This window comes from Molossus molossus, unplaced genomic scaffold, assembly GCF_014108415.1.
Source record: "Molossus molossus isolate mMolMol1 unplaced genomic scaffold, mMolMol1.p scaffold_m16_p_8, whole genome shotgun sequence".
In the NCBI taxonomy this organism is placed as follows: Eukaryota; Metazoa; Chordata; class Mammalia; order Chiroptera; family Molossidae; genus Molossus; species Molossus molossus.
Window position 1 is genome coordinate 50357052 of NW_023425402.1, and position 22411 is coordinate 50379462.

A 22411-nucleotide genomic window follows, 5' to 3' on the forward strand; every position below is an offset into this window, starting at 1 on the left:
GCATCTGAAAAAGAGGGAAGGATATTATCTGTCTTATCTTTAAAGGCAATTTTGAAGATCCATTTATATGATAGATACAAAAGGAGCTTAAATGTTTAAAAGCACAATGCATATTTAAAATGAGTGGCATTGTGTGCAACTGTTATTCCTAGTCATTCTCTACTGCTTTCCCTGTTCTGTATTTATCAGATAATTATTGCCACCTGAGGGTGTCATGTTTTATTTATTTGTTATCAGCTTCCTTCACTGGCATGTAAGCTTCACACTGCAAGGATCTTGTCTTTCTTTCTTTTTTTTTTTCCCTCACCCGAGGATATTTTTCCATTTTTTGTACAGATAAAGTGGGAGGGAGAGAGAGGAAGGGAGAGACAGACAGAAACATCGATGTGAAGGGACACATCGAGTGGCTGCCACCCGCACGACCAACCAGGGCCGGGGACAAACTGCAACCAAAGTACGTGCCCTTAGCGGGAACCGAACCCGGGTCTCTCTGGACTGCAGGCCGACGCTCTAACCGCTGAGCCAAACTGGCCAGGGCTTGTCTTTCTTGATCACCATGGTACCCTCAGTGCCTTGAACAGTGTCTGGCATTAAGTACATGCATAATAATATATGTTGAAAGAATGAATGGAATTTAGTATTTTATGGAGTCACAGAGCTGGTAATACATTTCTTAAATTCAACGTGTTTGGTTTTGGAGGTTCCTTCTTTGAGATAATAAATAATTGCAATTTTTTTTCTAGGAATATTGACCACTTTTTGAAGTAGCCAAACTCTCTGATTTGCTAAAGATCAGATTTCAGCTATTACCATAAGGAGAGAAGCAGACGATTTTCATCGTCTCTCTTAGTAGACACAAATAACCCCTTGTCATCTGAAATATGTTTAATTTTGTGACTAACAAGGGGAAAGAGCGCCTTTGGAAATATGTGCTCTGCGGCCCATGTATTACTTCATATCAGTTAAACAAACCTTGATTAATTTCCTACCTGGATAGGCCTGGGGGTTAATGTTGAGATATAAAAATGGTTTCTGCCTTCAACAGTATCTGTGTTCATTTGTTAATCGCTTCACACATAAATATGCACTGAGCACCACTTTGTTGGAAGACAAACATTCAGATATGAAGATGCACAGTCCCCTGTCACCATGCTCAGGAGGGCAGATGGCCAGGATTCAGTGCTGTGAGCACCACATGAGGCTCAGGGGACAGTGACTAACCAGTGGAAGGGCACCTGCGTGGGGGGAAGAGTTTCCGGACCCTGAGCTGTGAGGGCATGGCCCCTCACTGTGGAGAAGGGATCTATTTGAGGAATACTTGAACTGTGTGCAGTACAATTACTATGTTTTCCCACTTTTCTGTGTAAGAAGACTTAGGGAAAGGGTATGGTTTCCCAGTGCCGATGGAACTGCGGGATCTCCGTGTGTGTCCCCAGTGGGCTACGTTGGGCTGGTCCTGGAAGGTCACGCTCAAGAAATACCTGTAACAGAAAGACCCAGAGAAGGTCCCTCAATAGCCATATTTGTTAGCAACAACCTGAGCCCTAAATTCAATTCATGAGTCAGTTTTCTCATTCTCTAGTGTGTGTTTGCAGATGTGACTGGAGAAAGTCTTTCATCTATAACTTGGCCTCGCAAATCTTACCTCACTTTTTTTGTTTTTTGGGTTTTTTTGTTTTTTGTTTTTGCTTGAAGCTGTATTCTTAAACCTCAGTTGTAATCTTCAGGGTGTAAATAAATATTTAGCCATAAATTATACGTCCAACTGGAACATCCGCATAATACACCCTGTGGCAGTGCTATTACACAACGGCAGTCTTCTGTCACCAGACCTCGCAGAACCACAGCACAACTCAGAGAATTTGTTCTTATTCAGTCTGCAGATTGCTTGGATTTAAACATAATTTTATATATAGTTACAGAAGCTTCTGTGTATGAACTTTATTTTAATTTAACTAATATGACAAATTATTGCTATATAATATCCACCAAATGATTCTACTCTTCTCTTCCCCCAAACTACTATTGTGATAATTCATATATATATAGATGTACTGTTTTTCTTTCTGTGATTCTTTCTTCATCAGGTCACCATTGTTGCAGATGATAACTGCAGATTTTTATGCTGGTCAAGAGAAAGATTAACGTACTTTCTGGAATCCGAACCTTTCCTATATGAAATATTTAGGTATCTTATAGGAAAAGACATTACAAATAAGCTCTACTCACTGAATGATCCCACCTTAAATGATAAAGTAAGTGTTTTTCTGAGGGTGTTTATTTTGTTCAATAAACGTGTATAGTGAAGAATACCTCACTTAATGCAATATATGTTTTCCTAAATGTTCATTAATTAGCCAAATGTTAAGTGAAATGGGAATTCTTATAGTTGAGAGAGCCTTCAGGGAATCATTTCTCAAGAGCGAGGAAATATTTGTAATCATTACATTTGCCATTGTCGAATGAGGGGTCTCTCAATGTCAGGGACCTCCATGGCCGGTGATGAGGTTATCCTCTTCATGAACAGTCTTTCTAGCAATCGAAGGACGGCGGTTAGTGAGTTGTGCAAGGGAGTGGGGGGTGGAGTCAGCCAGGGAAGGCAGGGCATCGGGGAGGTTAAGACAGAAATGCTGACAAACCCCAGCGAGTAGGAAGTTGGTATTTTAACCCTAGGGTCTTCCAGTCTTGGACATCCTCCTGGCCATGTTCCTTCCCAGAAAGCCCACCAGTGACAAGAGAGGCATGGGACGCAGGCCTATAGCAATGCATTTTGGACTTTCAGAGCTGTATAGAGCTTCAGCAAGTTGCAGTTGATCTTCATTTCCCCACATATGCTTAGAAGGAAGTTAAAATGATCACAGAAGAGTATTTGCCAAACATTATTTCTGTGATTACTGTTCTCCAGGGACTATGAGTATGGGTGTGTGCTTTCTTAAGGTCACCTTGTCTAGGCTGTTTATCAAATTAGATTGGTCCTTATTATTTTTTAAGATTAAGAAATACTTTATCAGAAAATAAAAGTCATAGCTGACATTTATTGGGCACTTACTTTTATTTCAAGGAAAAGTAAATGCTACTGATAGGGAATATATGATCTAAGTCCCACTGATGACAGAAATTTTGAAATTTTGCTTTTAGAAGCCCAAAAATTTGGAACACCAGCTGAGCCTGTGCACGCAGATCTCCATGCTGGAGATGAGGAACAGTATAGCCAGCTCCAGTGACAGCGAAGACGGCTTGCACCTGTTCCTTCGGGGCACCTCCAGCGTGTCCTCTCTTCGTAAGTTATCCCAAAACTGATACTACTTCAGGATTCTGATGGATGTCCCTGGAAATAGACAAGGGACAACTTTGATCAGAAAAATAACTTTGCAAATAACCATTGGACAGCCTAAAGTTATTAAAATTAATCACCTTTTTTCTACCTTTTTCTCCCATATTGCATATCAGCCAAAATCCAACTTTAGAACTCTTATTTCTGTTTCAGAAAATGTTCACGTATTTTGCCATGTACCTTTCTTAAATACTAGCTCATTGGAATAATGTTAAAGAGTCCTTGTTCTTTGCTGGATATTCAGCTTTGTTGTTTTCGTGATTTTAGTCCTAGTGGAAGCTTAGACCCAGCAATGTGTTAAAAGTTGTAGCAAGCAACTGCTGGCTGGTTATCCCAGTGTGAGCACCAAGAGTCAGCCGTGGCCGGGTAATGGAGGGAGACCTCTCACCACCCCGTGAGTTACCTCGTTCACACACCACCAAGAGGCAAGTTTTGCAAGATCCTTCCATAGTTTAGATTGTTTTAAGACATTTTAAGCAACCTGATGACACAGATATTGAAGATTAGTAAGTAAAATGAGAGAAGCTAGGTTATTTTAAGAATTAAATGCTTAAAATTATTTTAAGAATTATTCTAAAAATGATAGTAAAAGAACATTGAACAGATTCATGTGAAATAGTAAAAAGGCAAATTCTCCCATTGCATAAACTAAAAACTATTAACATTTCCCATCGTATATTAATCCAGAGTAACTTTTAGGTAAATACACATACACATTCAGCGATTCTAAGTGTTTATGTAAATGAGTAACTTTGGATGCTCTAGATAAACTGGGTTAAAGATTGTAACTATTGTATAGCTTAAATTGACAAAGGATTGACAAGGCCATATAATTGGTATAAGCTTCCAAACCAAAGTCTAGCATAGAAATGCTTTGTGGACCTAAAGGAGATTTCAGGAGCAACACAAATGAGAAATTTGAAATGGTTGTATTTTATTCCAAAGTTACTTTCTGAAAGTAAGTGAAGTTGACCAAAGTCTGCAGTTTACTGGCCTGTCAAATGTACTGAAACAGTTTGGGGGGTCAATAACTATTTTCAAATGGACCCATCTTAATTACATGTATAATAATTACTTACTAAGAAAGGTCAGCAGAAAGGGAATTACAGTTAAACATTGTATATGAATTATTTTTCCTGCAGAAAAGCTTATTCTTGTAGTTCTTGCTCTTGTTTAGTTCTACGGTCTTGCTTAGGAAACACTGAGAACCAGCAGTTTTGTTTTTCTGTAGTGTTTCATTGTACATGTCATCAAAATATTTTTGGGGTAAAAACATTTAAAGGGGGAAGCTTATGTAGAGTATGTTGTTTAAATAGAATTAAAACATGTTTTCAAGATTAACATCTGTACTGTACTTGCCTCTGGAAGCCTATTTGCTGGTGTTCCTTGGATTGATCACACATGCTGTGTATCCAGACCTGATTCTTGCTCTAATAATTATTAGCTGTGTGCCTTGGGGGAAGTCACATGACCTTTCTAACCTTGACATGAGCTGTCATATCTCAGCACAGGCCTGAATCTGGTCACAAGTCCTGCTCTGCTTCCTTCCCTGTTCCTTATGGGAAACGTTGAGTTTAATCCAGGTGCTGCCTGCACGGGTCATCCAGGCTTCCCTCTGAAGAAGTGTGCTGTCCTTCATGCAGGGTCGCATTTCACTTGTAGTTTCCCTGTTCCCTTGTCTAACTGGACTTTAGTACTGTGCTATACAAAAAATGTGTACCACTTGCTTACATTGTTTATTTAATTGTTTAGCCTCATTTATTATGCAAGATCTTACATATTGATACAGATACGTGTAGCTAAAGATGTGTGTGTGTGTGTGTGTGTGTGTGTGTGTGTATGTGTGTGCATTGCACACATCCACCTTCAAACCTGCTCCCGTTGACCGGTCTTCATTCCGAGTCTCCTGGCTTCACTCCAGCAGTTTAATGAAAGACGTTAGAACTTGAGCACAATGCTGACACTGATTATGAATTACTAATTCACTCTAGCATATAATTCATTAAAACCTGGTTGGTTCTTGTTTCTCTGACTTACGTTTCAGCTCAGAACTCCTGGAGGCTGTTGTTTTTCTTTTTCCAGTCCTATCAGTATGCCTTCTCCTTTCCCATTACAAATTACTTTCCTTGTAAAACAGAATACAAAATCAATCTCCTAGGACTGTGGGCCTGAAATAACAAAATTTATCACATTTTGAGCATGTGTTAGGTCTTAGTAAACGATAGGCCCCTAAAACCAGTGACTAAACTCTTATTATTCCAAGTGTCTGATGTGCAAATGGGACAGCCTGGTAGCTGTTCTCAGCCGCGGTGTCAGCTCCGTGAATGCTAATGGGGACAAGGGAACAAACGTTAATTGGCAAGAGCCGCTATTATTTTTTCAGGTGCTCTCTATACATAACCACATTTAATGTTCACTGTAGTCCTGCACAGAGGGAGGTGGATTCATTTTCCCTGGATGGTGCGGCACTAACAAACAGCCCCCCAAATCTCTGCTGTGAGGGGGAGGCCGCTTGCTCGCTCGTGTGCACGCTGGGTGCTGCTCAGCTCACTCGGGGACGCCGCAGGAGCAGTCACTGTTTGGGTCACTGCCACTAAAGGCAGAGGGGAGACAGTGGTGGCAGATCCTGCGATGGCTCTTACAGCTCCCGCGTAGAAGTGACACGTGCCACCTCCCCTCATGCTCCGGACCAGAGGAGTCGTTTGGCCGGAACCACCGTTAGTGAATGGATCTTTGATCCTCCTGCAGGGACTGGGCAGGAAGGGGCCCAGTGAGGGAGCCAAAGCGGGTGTTTTGACAATAACACAATCTCTCACAGTGAGTATTATTTCATTTCACAAATGAGGAAATTGGAACTATGAGATGCTTATTCACTGTTTCACTTCCACAGGGGGCTGTGCTGGGTGATCTGTCTGGTTCCAAAGCCCATGCTGTTAGACCATATTGTCTCTGTGTTTCTTTTTTTTATTTAAATATGTTATTATTGATTTTTAAAGAGAGAGGAAGGGAGAGGGAGAGAAACATAGAAACATTTGCTGCCTCTTGTGCACCCCCCTACTGGGGATGTAGCCCACAACCTGGGCATCTGCCTTGAACAGGAATCAAACCGGTGACCTCTTGGTGCATGGGACAACGCTCAACCACTGAGCCATACCGGCCGGGCTTGTCTCTGTGTTTTGAAAAGAAGAGAAAAAAATGCATATACATTTGACTAGCGCTGTCTAGTGTACAGGTCCCTTTCACACCCGTCTTGCATCTGAGCCTGGCAGCTGTGCCAGCAGGGCATGGCAGCTGCTATTATTTACCCCTCTAGACGAGCCCACCTACACTCGGTGGGAGGGCAGGGCTTGCCAGTCCCTTCCTGCCCCTCCAACCTGCTTCTTTGGATAAACCTGCCATTGCCCTCATCCTGCATTATGACCCAGCAATGCTGCAAATAGTTTTCCTAGACTGGTTAATTTCCATTTCAGTGAAGTTTTTTGCCTTATTCTTTGTATGAGGCTTCTACATAGGAACATTTAAAATTGACACATGATATTTTGCAGTCTCAGCTTTTGGTTAGCTTTCACTCTGCTTTGCATGTACTCGCAGAATTATTAATTCTCTAAAAATTAATTTATATATTTTCCTAATTAAACAGCTTTTACACTATTTCATTTAGTCATTCACTCAAACAGAGAACTAGATTTAAACATTAAAATGCATATGAACACTTCTCATAGTTATTTTTGAAATCGGGATTAGCAGGTCCCCATTGCGCTTGGTTGATACATCTCTAAAGTCTCTTCCGCTCTCCTTTCATCTCTGTCTCTCTGTGTGTGTTTCTGCATTTTTGTTTTGGGTTTTTTTGTTTGTCCTGTAGAACATTAATTCTTTATTTTAATCCTCACCCAAGGATATTTTCACTGGTTTTTAGAGAGTGGGGAAGGGAGAAAGAGAAAGAAACATCAATCGGTTGCCTCCTGTACACACCCCGACCGGGGAGCAAGCCCACAACCTAGGTGTGTACCCCGACCAGGAATCAAACCTGGGACCTTTTGGTGCACAGGACGATGCTCTCACCAACTGAGCCATACTAGCCGGGCCAGAACATTGATTCTTAAATATAAATGACCATATGAATCAGGTGGAGATCTTACTAAGGATTCTAATGTAGACTGGAGTGGTTAACAAATACCACGTGGTGCCACTGTGTCTAGTCCCTGAACTACACCTTTGAGTAGCTAGGTTGTAGAATTCCCTACATTCTGGAATTTTGTGGATTCCATCCTCTTGGTGGTGATTCAGATGTTTTATGTCTACTGGTAGGTAGATCTAGGGACTTGCATAGATTCTGATGAAGGCATTGTTTTTAAAGATCTTGACCAGTATGGGATATAACAGTGCAAACATATCTCATAACGTTACACAGTGTATGTTCGGTTTAAGAGAGATGCAGTTCAGAAAAAGGTGAAGGAGCCCTGGCCAGTTTGGCTCAGCGGTTAGAGCGTCGGCCTGCGGTCCGGAGAGACCCGGGTTCGGTTCCCGCTAAGGGCATGTACTTCAGTTGCAGTTTGTCCCTGGCCCTGGTTGGTCGTGCAGGTGGCAGCCACTCGATGTGTCCCTTCACGTCGATGTTTCTCTCTCTCTCTCTTCCTCTCTCTCCCTCCCATTCTATCTGTACAAAAAATGGAAAAATATCCTCGGGTGAGGATAAAAAGAAAAAAAAAAAGAAAAAGGTGAAGGAAACATTAGGTGACCCATTTCAGTGAAATTCTGCTGATCCATTTCTTACATTGTGCTGATTTTGCACCTCGCATGACGCTGGATGCAGAGCTAGGTCATGGCTCTGCCTCGCGGATTCCGTATTCCACACCAAGGGGTCGTGGAAGGGGAGAAAGTGAAGTAACAAAATAGCCTAAGAAAAAGTCCTTTCTGCCCTGGCCGGTTTGGCTCAGCGGTTAGAGCGTCGGCCTGAGGTCCTGAGAGACCCGGGTTCGGTTCCTGCTAAGGGCACGTACCTCGGTTGCAGTTTGTCCCCGGCCCTGGTCGGTTGTGCGGGTGGCAGCCACTCGATATGTCCCTTTCACGTCGATGTTTCTCTCTCTCTCTCTCTGTTCCTCTCTCTCCCTCCCACTCTACCTGAACAAAAAATGGAAAAATGTCCTCCGGTGAGGATTAAAAAAAAGAAAAAAAAAAGAAAAAGTCCTTTCTGCCTGTCTGTTCAGCAGCTCGTGATCCAATCCCTTTAACCCTTCTTGCTTGCTCATGCACTTGAGTTTCATGGTTGGAAGTGTCATAGGAAGACAACAAGGGGAGAGGTGTTCAAATGTGTGAGAGGACTTATGCCCTCGTATGGATATAGGCTTTCTTCTCTCTGCTCCTGGACCAAGATGCTTATCAGGTACCTTTTCACCTTCTCTTCTTTGTGAGGTTTAGCTCCCTATATGTAATGTGTAACACACACACACACACAGATTGATGGTCCTTGGCAGTTCCATCACTAATAAGTGGTGCTGACCACTGGCATTGTCATGGCAACAGGAGGACATTTTGTGTTTCCTTTAAAATTGCAGAACTTTATTTTAGTTCATTGGGATTAATCTATTGTCGGGTTTGTTTGTTTTTTTAAGTCCCAAGGTAATATAGGCTGTACAGTCCAGATGTTGGAACTCATCTTTGAAAGGTTTTCATCTAAACTATCTATATTTTTTAGAAATTATACTTAAAATATATGGTTTTTTAAAAGATACTGTGAAATATTTAGAGAGATATGTCCCACTGACAAATAAAGCCTTTTCAAGTGTTTCTTATTCTTTTTGTTACTAATGTCAAGATGGTGCTTTGGACAGTCCACTGATTTCATGACTTAGTTGCACAGATGTGCTCTCAGTCGTGTTAGCTTGAATCTGGTTAGTATTCTTGTCTGCACACCTTCTCTCGGCTCTCTTATCTATTTATTTACCTGGAAAGATACGAAAGGCCAGTACAGCATTCTTAGTTTCAAGACTGGTTTTTTGAAATAGTCTGCTCAACTCAATTTGTATTTCATTCCCCTGTGCACAACTGCAGACTCACCAACAACGAGCTCTGCGTGAATTACACGGGCAGGTGGAGAGCAGATGTGATCGGCAGCAGCAATAGGGAGGAAGAGCCAGGGCCAGGCCTCAGACCCACCACGGTGGCGAGTGAAAAGCCGTACCCCCACTGTGGATGAGGGGAGCGCAGCTGAGGGAGGTTCCAAACCCGGTCAAGGCTACTGGGCTAGCCCTGAAACGAGGAAGTGTTGAAATTTGTTCTAAGTGCTTGCTTTGCCGTTTTCCTTAAAAATACCCATATCCATACATGAGCGTGAGCTTGTTTGGGCGTCTCTCACCACTGCTGTGGCAGCTGATGCGTCCTGACCACTTGCACACACGTTCTCGTGTAACCTTCACAACCCCCGGTGCCGTGAGTGTGCTGCATTTTCTCCTCTTCGGGTTGCGGACTAGGACACTGACCTCCCCTGAGTCCCTGGTCCCCAGCCAGGGTGTGCTGTCTGTCTCCAGAACCCCGCCCTCACCCATCCTTTGATGGCGTGTATCTTCACACAGCATTTCTCATCTGTAAAATGACTATAAAGGGATTTTAAATGGTTATACATTTTTCAACTTTTAGTCAAAAATTTAAAAATTATCAGGTTAATATATGCACACAGATATCAAATATATAAAAAAAAAATCTTTAGTGAAAAGAACTGACCCCCTGCAACCTAATTGCTCCTCAGGAGCTATCACATTGGAATAATTTTTGTCCAAAATGTTAAATAATGTGCTGTTATTTATTGATTTTGCCACTTAGACTTTACTAACCTAACAGTTCACTTTTTAAAAATTATTTTCTTTAATCCTCACCTGAAGATATTTTTCCATTGATTTTTTTTTTTTTCAGATACAGTGGGAGGGAGGCGGGGAGAGAGAGAGTGAGAAGCATTGATGTTCGACTAGTTGCCTCCTGTACAACCCCAACCAGGGCTGCGATTGAACTGCAACTGTGGTACATGCCCTTGACTACAATCAAACCCATGACACTCTGGTCTGTGGGCCGATGCTCTAACCGCTGAGCAAAACCGGCCAGGGCCTAACAGCTCACTTTTAACTTCCCTTCCCCCTTCTGCTCAGTATGGTGATGTCACTAGTTTTATTCTTTTATTGTTTATCTTTGTAACATTAAGTAACAAAATTAATCTCCATTTCTTTTCTGCTCTGAGGCATTTTTAAAGGTGAGGACATGCGCATCACTACCCTTTCTTATTCTTTCCCCCTTCTACCTTCAAACTCTCATGGGCTCTTTATCTTTTAAATAATCAAGGTTGATAACATATACATTCTGGTCTCTCTTCTTTCTTCAATTTTTAAAGAAATTATTGTAAAATACATATAACATAAAATTTACTATCTTAACCATTTTTTTTTTTTTCAGTGTGCCAGAGATGTATTTATTCAAGGGCTGGGGAATGACTAAGACACACTGCATATTATAAAGCAGTCATTAGAAAACACTAAATCTGCCCTGGCCAGTTTGGCTCAGCGGTTAGAGCATCAGCCTGCAGTCCACAGAGACCCGGGTTCGGTTCCCGCTAAGGGCATGTACCTTGCTGCAGTTTGTCCCCGGCCCTGGTTGGGTCGTGTGGGTGGCGGCCACTCGATGTGTCCCTTTCACATCGATGCTTCTCTCTCTTCCTCTCTCTCCTTCCCGCTCTATCTGAGTAAAAAATGGAAAAATGTCCTTGGGTAAGGATAAAAAAAAAAGAAAACACTAAATCTGTTTTCTATACCATTCCACATTTAGTCCATTCTATACATTATTTCTATTTCTATAGACAACTTTAGATGACTAGAAATAAGACTCTTTTATGGGGGTTTCCATATGGCTACTGTTACTCAGTAATCAACATACCCAACATCTTAACCATTTTTAAGTGTACAGTTCAGTGGTATTAATACTCTGTTCTCTTTGGTAACTGTAAGCAGGTCTTCCTTTGTCTGTGGGTTGTTTTGAAGAATTAAAGCAAATACAAAATATTGAAGTTGTTATGCTTTATTCAAAACCAAATAGTTGGCTGTGACTACATGTTTTTCTTTTTGGTTCCAATGTCATAATTCCTGTTCTGTTCAAAGGAAACTGTTCCTAATACCAAGTACAAATGGATTCGGCTTTTGCATACAACATAAAAGTCATGCCACGGTGTACCCCATATTTTGTCTTTTTTTCCCCCTGAAGTTTTTTTGTTGTTTTGCTTGTAGGTCCATCTTATTCACTATATCCCCAGTATCTTCTTGCTACTTACTCATTCTTGTAGGTGAAATCTCTTTCATTTCTTATTAAAATCTCTTTGTGGTTATTTCCTATTTGAATTATGCCTTTCCGTATTGCTTTCTGTTTTTATGGGTATCTCTAGTTGCCTTTCTTTTTCCTTATCCTCGCATTTTCTTTTCTTATATCTTCTCTCTCTCAGTTCATCAGTTTCATGCTCCCTTTTGCTTGAGACCCCCACCCTCCTACCTCACCCTGGACAGTGATTCTCTGGGTCTGTTGCATGGCTGCTGTCCTGGGACACCTTCCTGTTCTGAATTTGTCCACCCTCTCTGCAGGAAGGGGCTGTAGGACTTCCGCTGTCCCTTGGCTGCTCAAACTTGTTGCAGAGGCGCAGCTCAGGGCCCTGAGTAGTCAGGAACTGGTCTGAGGATGACTCCTTGGGTCAGAGAAAACCTCCTGGGAGCCACTGACCTCCTCCAGCCTCCCACTGCCCTGACTCGTGCATTTCCTTGCTGGTGTCGAGTCCCTCCGAGAGGAGGTAGGTACAAAGGCCAGACCTACTCTTCAGCATTAGTCCAAACTTAATTTGTTTTTAATTTAAAACTAACTTATGACCTCACTAAAATATTTTTAATTAACAAAATTTTTCTGATATAAATAGACAATGGCAGGACAATGATGATAATCCTTTCTAGCAAAGAAGCTATTAAAACCTTCCCCATCCCCATTCATCAAAAATTGTATAACTGAAATTCTAAACCCCTGCCAGGTTGTTAATTACTTACTCAAGCAGTTGGCAAGATGGTTAAACAGAATGAAAATAAGAACACCTTGAAAAGAATAAAGAAAATTTCATCAAAGTTAACAGGGGTTGGGGGGGTCTTACATTATATTGAATAGTTTACAGATGTTTGTTTCTGAAGCAGAGAGATATGTCACTTGACAAACTTCATATCATAGTACTGTATTTATCTGAAGTTCAAACTTGATGTTGCTTATTTATCCCCTAGAATGGGGTGACCTTCACTCTAGATTTAAGAAAGAACAAATATGTTTGTTTACTGCTAGGAGAGGCTCTAGGGTCCTCATAATTAGAAGCACACTGAAATAGAAATAAGCTTAATAAGGACAGAATTCTGTCAAAGGCAGTTTCTCTTACCCAATTTTTCAATACTCCATACTGGAATTTTGACTATTCCATCTGATCTTCCTGGTCCATATCTAAAAGGCTTCCTGTGGTTCTCTTTCTCTTCCTTTTCTTTTCAAGTATAGTTGACATTCAATATTATATTGGTTTCAGGTGTACAGCATAGTGGTTAGACATTTATATAACCTGCAGGGTGATCCCCTGATAAGCCTCGTACACACCTGACAACACACGTAGTTATTACAGTATTATTGACTGTATTCCCTGTGCTGTAATGTACATTCCTGTGACTTCCTGTGGTTCTTCCACTTGGGACTATAGGAGGACAAAGGGTCTAGCGGGACAGCCTGAGCCCACCCTCCACAGAGGCCTGTGGCCAACTTGCACTTTGCAAGAACCCCTGACTGGTCTCGGTAGCAAGCTGCTGTCCCCTTCAACTAGTATCTGATACTGGCTGCTGTGTGAACAGGTCTGTGGAGGAGAGACTGCTTCCCGGATCCAGACCCCCGTGAGTGTCGTGGTGTCGTCACCGCCTGTGCTCTGGGTTTGGTCCAAGGCTCCTTGAAGTGCCCGTCTTCTACATCTGCTCAACCCCATGTTTTTGAGTTTGCGTTTTTCTTTCTTACCCTCAGAATTGCTGCCTGGTGGTACAGTTCCCTTTCTCACCAGAACCCACTGGGAATGTGGGGTCCAGCTCACGGTAAAGTCCGCTCTCCTGGCTGTCATTTGAGTGCATTGGTGTCTGTGGAAGGGACATGGCAGCCTTTTGAGCAGAAGGTTTTGTTTTTTTCTACCTGGTGTAATATAAAACATCCCCCAAGCAACAGTAACTCTTGACATAACTACTTAACAATTTCATGCCAGATAAGTCTGGATTGCAGTTCAGTCTGGTACTATTTGCTTTACATACTTTTATAATGAACACTGCTAATTGGCAGCCTAAGCCAATTGGAAAGTGATTATAACTAATGGCAAAAAGTACAAACTCATTCTTTATTATTATAGTAAATACCAAAGGAGAGAGTTTACCACTTTTGTCTCCCAACTGAAAAAGTGGTTTTAATAGAAAGATAAAAATCAGTTTTCTGGAAAATGTGTGGTATGAAATTATATGCTTCTCTTGAATCTGGAATAAATGAAAAGTAAAAATATTATGCAGAGTTCATGACCTCACATCCTTGAGTGGCAAAAGTAATTTGAAAAGTACTTAACTGAAGGTAAGCTCCATCCCTTCACCTCCCCTCTTATGCTCTCACATCTAAGTGCGATACTGGGCCTTCCGGGCAAACACCTGCTGACACATCAGTGCCTAAAATTAATGGGAAAAAGAAACAGGCAAACTTGTAGAAAGAAGTTATTAATATTCAAATTGTGAAAAGTAAGATCGTTCCCTGAAAGCAGAATGTTCTCTCTATGCACACTCCAAATTGGGTTTGGATTTATTAGTGGACAAAATAATGAATTTAGCAGCACAGTAACGGCCTTGAAGTCTTTCCACTGAACCAGCAGGTCTCCTGCCAAGGTTGGAGCACGCCGGGTCCGAACGCCGGGTCCAGGGCCAGGTGAGCTCCTTGCTCTTGGAAGCCTGCCTTTCTCTGGCCGTGACAGTGGCAGGCGAGGCAGGTAACTGTCATGCTCGGCCCTCGGTGGTGCAGGAGGCCCAGGCTGACTGAGGTTGGTACAAAGTGCGGGCACTCTCTGATAGGATGTGATTTCTATCAAGGGCTCCGGCAGCCAGCTGGCGCTGGGTAGCTTCTGGCAGTTACTGTGAGGCCAAGTTTCCTTCCGTTGAGAAAGTTCAGGTGCATCTGCCCAGCGGGGGAAGAGCAGCAAACGCCGCTGTTGTGGGAACTGGGGCGTGGGGACTTGTGGGTTCTAACCCCGCCACAAAGCCTGCAAGGAACGTGAATCTAGGATTCTCCGTGTGAAAGGAGCTTAGCAGAAAAGTGCAGTCTTGTGAGCCATCGGGGCCACCTGGATTACCCTGCCAGCGTGTTTGAAGTGGTTCACTCCCTGGTGAGAAAGGCCTCCAGGCACAGCAGCCCCCCACTCTGCTTTCACACGTCGTTCAGGTTCAGCTTCTCGGTATAAAGTACAAAGAATAGTATGGATACAATGAGGATAAATTACTCTGAAAAGTGCACTGAGCTCCTGACAAAATAAAAGAGTCAGAGACTATGTCCAATTCGGTTTTATTTCCCCAGCATTTAACCCAGCCTCCAGCACCTTGTAGTCACTCCGAGATCAATATGGCTGAGTGGATGAGAACTTGGCCACGGGTGATGGTGCACCTTATTGATGGTTACTTGGCGGACAGTGCTCTTTGCTGTAAGCACTGTCGAATCAGCCAGTTATTTGAATGGAAGTAATTTCCCTCGGAACATGATACAGAATAGAGTGATACCAGTCCCTTTCCCTAGCAAGGGTTTACTGTAACCCAGACCAGCCTGCACTTGAATGCTGGGGTGCCCCACTGGTGGGGTGGGGGCTTGACCCACCAGAGATATGATGGATGGCCCTGTGTCTCTTCCACATCCCCGGATCCACTTTCTGAAGGCCCCATGCAGAGTTTCGGAGGAGGGATTATTTTTCATGTAATAAGAAATTATCAAGGACCTGCTATGTATGGGGCACGTCGGGGAGGCGGCGGTCACAGCCCTCCAGATGCTGGCTTCCCAGCAAGGGAGACGTGCAGTACTTGTGCCCACGGTATGGTCCAGCTCGTGGAGGGGCTCTGGCTTTCAGAGGAGAATGGAACCTGGCCCTAGAAGGATTAGGGAAGACTGCATGGGAAGGAGGCGGGGTTTGGACTCCACCCTGAGGAATGGATAGGGATTTGGTGAGGAGGGATGGGAGTGGAGAGACCATTTTAGGGGGAGAGAAAAGCAAGACGAGAAGAGGAAAAGGATGGGACTGATTTGGGGATCAGTGAGTTCGCCAGAGCTTGGACCAGAAGGGAAGGAGGCCCGACCCTGAGACCCCTAGATGCCAGCCAGGGCTGTGGATGACTCTCGCCTGATTATCTTGGGGTATTACATAGTCACCACCACAGCTTTCTTCCCCAGGAACTGAAGGTTCTTGGGAAGTTTTCACTAGGTCATTTCCAGTCGTTTGGGGCCTTTGTTTTCTCTCAGTGGGAGATGCAGTGACTGGGGAGGGGGTGAGGGTCAGCACATTTCACCCCCAATATGGATGGCTGCCTCCGGAGGCTGTGGATTGTCTCCCCGGTGGGATAGAGGCTTACGGACCAGAGATCAGTTAGTCTCCCTTCCCCAGTCAAAATAAACAAGACATGTTTCCCTTATGTGTAGTGCAGATATGTCTGAATGCTCTATGTTATCGATTGGGTTTAACGCTCTTAGATAAGCCATCGTGTTTGTTCTGAGGGTTTTATCTGATTGCAAATACTCAGTCTCAGTTAATATTTCATGAGACGCAGTCATAAACTGAGGCTAGAAATATGATGGAAGCTGTGGCTAATGTTTAAAAAAAAGTCAAGTGTGCCGCCCTCAGGGCAGTGTAGACGGAGACACACAAGCCCCTATTCGGGCACTAGTCCCATTTCCTGTCGTTGCCATCCCTGTGGGCGATGATGAACTTCAACAAGATTTCTAATCATTTAGGCTATTGCCCTCCAAAGACTATGGTAGTACACTCATTTTATTGACTTACAAATATTTGCAAAGTGTTTATCATATCCCAGGCACTGATCTAAGTAAGAACTTGACACAGACGAAGACATGATTCCTCCTATAGCGATATGAAGTAGATAATATTATTATTATTGCTGTCTTACGGACAGGGCAGTCAAGGCACAGAGGAGGGAGGTGACTAGCCCAAGGTCACACACAGACTCATGGCCACTCGAGAGGACTGGGGAACTGGAGGTTGTGTTGGGCGTGTTTGGTATCACCGGCTTGAACAAGGACACAAAGACCTTGCCGGGAGGATTCTGCCACGCTGTGCTCCGTGACAGAGCTACCGTCTCAGACCGTTTAATACAGACTCATTTCCTACAGCTGGTCAGCAGTTGTCTTTCCAGAGCCTCAGTGTTTTAATTGACTATAAATGTTTGAAAGTGAACAGTGGCTGTGTACGTACAGCAAACACATAAGCTAAACACAAAAGCCTGGGCCCGCATAATTATGACCTTTTTATGTTGGAAGATGTGGCTGTTGGTAGTGGCATTTCCCCAGGTGGATGGCAGTGACTATATCATTAATAATAAGTGACATTTAGTGACATTTTCTATGTGCCCAGCAACCTGCTAAGCACATTACACAATTATTTTGTTTGATCTTCCCAACGACCGCAGAAGACAGGTCCTGGGAATAGCTGCTCTCTGCAGATACGGCGGCTGAGGCCGAGGGACATAGTAATGCAGCACATGACACAGCTAGGAAGCAGCAGAACAGGGACTTGAACCTGGAATTGTTTCCCAAGCCTCTGGTCTTGACCACCATGCATGCTGCCTGCCCCTGAGCATGGGGCCTGCTGCGGGTCCTGACCCTCCTCGCTGCCTGCAGCTGCTCTCGGGGCTGGCCGGCCCTGCTGGCTGCTGCTGACCCTTCCAAGGATTAACAGCTCATCTGGATAAGTTTCTCGTAGGCATTCTGATTCCTGTCTTTATAGGATCCCGCTACGCGCCCTTGCTGGACAGCAAATATGTCGAAGAGTCAGATTTCACCCATTGTTCTCCCATCATCAGCCTTACGCCCAGCCTGAGCTCAGCATTTGCTGAATGCCACCCTGCCAGTGGGCAGGGAGAGTGTGGCCCCGGAGTGGGTGGGCAGGTGGATCCTGACATCAAATGTGGGAACTGTATGGAGGGGAGTGTATGCCTATGATGTCACGGGGGTGCTTATAAGGCACCTTGAGGAGTTTATACACCTTTATAATACGTTCTCTGACTTTCAGACAGTATTTTTTTCTATATCAGGCATGGTGTCTATTATCGGGTAGGAGCTCAATAAGCTTTTGGTGAATGTGTGAATGAATGAATGAGGGACTGACTGAATGAATCATTGATTGCTTGGTTCCTTGGATTAAATGGCATCCTAGCCCTGGCCGGTTTGGCTCAGCGGTTAGAGCCTCGGCCTGTGGTCCAGAGAGACCCGGGTTCGGTTCCTGTCAAGGGCACGTACCTCAGTTACAGTTTGTCCCCAGCCCTGGTGGGTTGTGTAGGTGGCAGCCACTCAATGTGTCCCTTTTACGTGGATGTTTCACTCTCTCTCTCTCTCTTCCTCCTACTCTATCTGAACAAAAAATGGAAAAATGTCCTCGGGTGAGGATAAAAATAAATAAATAATAAGTAAATAAATGAATGGCATCCTAAAGGCCCTGGGATGCTTTCGACCTTGTGGCTACTCGGGATCGTGTTTCCTCCACCTGGCTCTTCCCTCCTGCGTGCCGAGGGTTCCTGCGCCCCTCTCCATCTTTGGTTCAGTCCAGGCCGTGGTTGGACAGGTGGTGGCAAGAATTGTTCTTTTAGGTGGTGCTCCAGGTGGTGTCGGGTTCTGTAGTTTTAGAGTAAGACCATACAGTGAGGAAATTCGGAGCTCAATCAGCTTCCCAGGGACTCCAGTCACCATGTATGATATTAATGTAGGAACATTCTGGGTCCTAAACAGGCTTTAGGGCAACCCACGAGGAACTGCTTGCTGTGCTTGGGAAGATCACATCACACGTGCACGTGCAGCGGACGGTGTTCTACACCCTGCCTTGCTTGTTTTATTGAATGCTGAATTGAAAATATCGTGTTAAGGGAAACTACATTCCTGGTACCAGCGATAGATTCCCAGGGGGGTTTCTTTTCCAGCGGGAGTTTAAAATTGAGATATCATGCCGGCATCAGAACAGGCTGTACAGTAAGTGGTTTTCCTTTCTGTGTCCCTGACAGATGTGCCGTCCCCACACCAGCGAGCCTCGGCCAAGATGAAACCAATCGAAGAAGGGGTGGAAGATGACGAGGTCTTTGAACCTATGTCTCCAAAAACGTTTAAAGTCCGTGAGGCGCCTTGATCGGAGAGAAGAGCCACGTTACCAAGATGAAAACCGTCTTGAAGAAACACTGAAAAATACCAGCACTTTTCACTGCTTTCAGACTATTCTGCTGTAGGACACCCAGACTGGTCCAGTCTGAGGGCAGAAAGAGGAAGAGTCAGAAATGGGCAGACTATTAGCTCTCCTTTTTATTGGTCAGCTTTTTAGATGGTTGTTTTCCTGAGCCTTCTAGTTAAACCTAGTTCTGTTTTAAGATATATATATTTTCACAGTATTTTCTAGATACACTATCATTTTAACTTTAAAAAACCTTAGCGTTCTGTCGATCGAAATGCCTTTCCACTTGCTTTCCCAAGCGCGGTTCGTCCAGCTCACCCCGGCTGAGGTGCTGTCCATCTGACAGCGTTAGCAAGTGCAAGTTCGAAATGGAGGCCGAGGTAACGTTCAAAAGCAGGGAATCTCAGGCTTTGCTCAATTATCATTATTTTTTTTTTTATCCTCACCCGAGGACATTTTTGCATTCATCTTCAGGTAGAGTGAGAGGGAGAGAGAGAGAAACATCGACTGGCTGCCACCCACATGACCCCAACCGGGGCCAGGGACAAAGTGCAACCGAGGTCCGTACCCTTAGCAGGAACCGAACCCGGGACTCTCTGGTCGGGAACCAAACCTGAGGCTCTAACCACTGAGCCAAACCAACCAGGGCACTCAATTATTTTTTAGATGGAAAATTTTTAAAAAGACATGATTCAGCCGGTGTTCATTTTTCTCCTAGGCCAGACACATTGCGCCACGAGGTCGCCCTACTTACTGGGGCATCATGTAGAGAGCTTGGTAATGAACACAACCTGCCCGACTTTGCTCACGTTTCCCTTATATTATGCTATTTATCCACTGGTCTGAAGGCTACAGCTGGGAGGAGAGCAGATGGAAGCAGTTCTGAGCGTGGTGTCAGCCTTCAGCCACTCACCTGGGTGGAGCCATCTCAGCCCACAAACCCTGGTGTGGAAAACACTTCCCTTGGGCGGGGGGAGCGGGCCGGGCTCGCGCAGAGCAGAGGTGACTGGCGGCGGCTCGTTCTTTAGTCAGGATTCTGAAGCTTCACATTGTTCCCCCAGCTGCCCCTTTAATGTGTGCCGGACGCCCAGTGCCGGAGCTGGGATGGGGCACTGCTGGGGGCCAGGCCGTGGGCCCCCGCCTGGGCACTGCTGTGCGGGCCTGGGCTCCACTCCTTTCTACCAGAACAGGTTTGGGGGGGGTGGGGGCGTTCGGCTGGTGGGAAACGAGAAGCCGGCTTGACTCGTCGGTCAGTCTGGTCAGTGTGACCGGCCTGAGTGGGGAGTGGGGTGAACACTGACCGGCCACGCTGCCTCCTACCCCATCGCTGCTGGCTGTGTTTCGTCCCCCAGAACCAACCTGGAGTCGGCCCCTGTTACATTAGCTAGCTCAGAAAAGGTCCAAAGGAAAATATTTTCGGGTGAGCTGAGCCAAAAGCAGCATCTCTTGCCAAGGGGTAATATGTATTAGAGAAAGTGAATAAGCTACTCTAGAGTCACCTCATTTTCCTAAATGCTTTTTTTTTTTTATTAAAGCTAAGTATTTTAATAATTTCATTTGTGTTACGTTTACACGCTAGGCCACTCACTGTGAACATTTCCACAGACTGAGAATCCAGCTCCTACATCTTCATCCAGCGTTGGCTTAGTCCCTCACAGTGGAAAGGCCGATTGATTCTACGTTGCTACTGCAGGGGTCTCTTCAGGTGGCTACATTGCAAACTTGTCCCGGGGAAGTGAAGGGAAGGTGAATGACCGAGCCTTGGCTTCAAGGCTGTGAAGATACAGTGGGCAGGACTGTCTCTTTCTGTGCCGGAGTTTCCGTGTTTAACTACAAAGGGATGGTGTTAATTCTGCTTCCCTTTCATACAGGGTAAGGTCACACACACCATTTAGTCTACACATGCATAATTAGAGTCCGTCTGGAGAGTCATTAGCTAGTACATCCTTCCTAACTAGCAAGTACATTTAGATTCTGCTGACGCCACGTTTCATGCTCTATGGGCGTACAGAACTTCGGGGTTTCCTCGCCCTGACGCCTCTTCGGGTTGGTCTCTTGTTGTCACCTCAGACAGCAAAGGGTCGTCTCTAATGATCAACCTGGATGTGTTTGGAGGTATTCTCTGTAGTGCTGGGAACAATGATTTTTAAAAGCACACTGCTAAAGTGAGGCGGTACAGAGTCATTGACTGTTGCTAAAATGCGTGTGTGGTGCACGCACAGGCATCAGCGACATTGATGAGAAGATGGTGATCTCGAGATTAGGAAACTTAAAGAGCCACTTAGCCTGAATGGGAAACCTGAAGCTGTTGTTAAATACAGCTCTCTAAGGAAGACAATGAGCCTCCCAGAAGGAGCCCTCCCACACAGGAGAGCCGAGAAGCAGATAAGAAAACAGAAAAGAGCCCTGAGTGTAAGATCTCCTCTGGATGACTTCCAGTTCCTTCATTCAAATGAACAAGTGTATCTTTGTATAAGGCATAAATACACAGACAAAAAATGATGTTTGCTGCCAAAGCCACCGATGAGATGCCTGTGTTTTTGGTAGTCACTTAGCTGTGTGACCAAGGTTCAAAAAATGGTCTGCAAAAATAATTCTGTATGTAACCCAACTCTACGTTTAAATGTAACCTCGTCTGTTGTAGGAATCCTGGAGTGTAACATTTATACCAGAATGTATGTGTCATTTATAATATCTTGTAAGCCCTCATGAATATTTATATTTATAAATTAATAGCATAGACACTAGACAGATCCTCAATGATGTTTATATATCTTCAGTTATAATGGGTGCTATATGAGTCCTTTGTAGTTACCCTCCTTTGCTTTCTGGGATCTTTCCAACCCTCCCCTGCATCACTGGACACGTCCGCGCTTTGCTGCCAGCAGAGTGCACACGAGGGGACGTCACCTTCCGCCTGCAGTTCTCCATCCACTTGTCTGACGCTCTTCTGGTTTTATAACTCACAGCTGCAGGGCGTGCCAGGTTCTCTCTTGGCTCCAAAACAGAGTCACTTGGATGCTGGAAAAATGTTCGGGGGAAAGTGCATATAACCGACACAGTCTGCACAGTCTACCTGGTAATGGCTCCAGCCTCCAGTAAGGATTGTCATGCGAGTGTGTTTTGGACATGCAGGTCAGTTCCGACCTTTGGTCCTGCTCCCTCCTCCCTGCAGACCCCAGGGTGCAGCCGCAAGGAGTCACTGTTATTGATTTTCTTCTTCATCATTTCTAAAGCTGCTCTGTAGAAACCTCTGACCCTGCTGTGCCTCAGTTTCCTCTCCCTTCCCTGTTTCCAACCCTGGTTTGCCAAACTCTTTTTCTGATTGTCCTAAACTAGAGTGACTATCAATTCCCACCTACTCAGTTCAAAAGTCCAAGGATTTGAAAGGACAGGATACTGTGTACCTTGAGGCTGTACACGGGGTCTGCCCAGAGACGACACATTTTGCCTTGGGGGTAGCCATGCTTTGATTGTCAGGCCCCCAAATGCCTGTGTAGAACGACACATTGGCAGAGTCACTTAAGACACCTGCTTTGAAGGACTATTTAGGTTCTTCTGTTATACTTGCAATCTAGTTTTAAAGTACACGA

At 44.4% G+C, this 22411-nt stretch overlaps 1 protein-coding gene across 1 annotated transcript in view; it reads left to right on the top strand.

Annotated features, from left to right (window-relative positions):
• BVES (blood vessel epicardial substance) overlaps nucleotides 1-19034 on the top strand; it is a 34736-nt gene extending 15702 nt beyond the window's left edge. The window contains exons 7-9 of the mRNA XM_036248918.1: nucleotides 2088-2255; nucleotides 3139-3280; nucleotides 18658-19034. Coding sequence (XP_036104811.1) covers nucleotides 2088-2255; nucleotides 3139-3280; nucleotides 18658-18779 — 432 coding nt within the window. The 3' untranslated portion in view covers nucleotides 18780-19034. The remainder of the gene's footprint in view (nucleotides 1-2087; nucleotides 2256-3138; nucleotides 3281-18657) is intronic.
• The last annotated feature ends 3377 nt before the right edge of the window (nucleotides 19035-22411 follow it).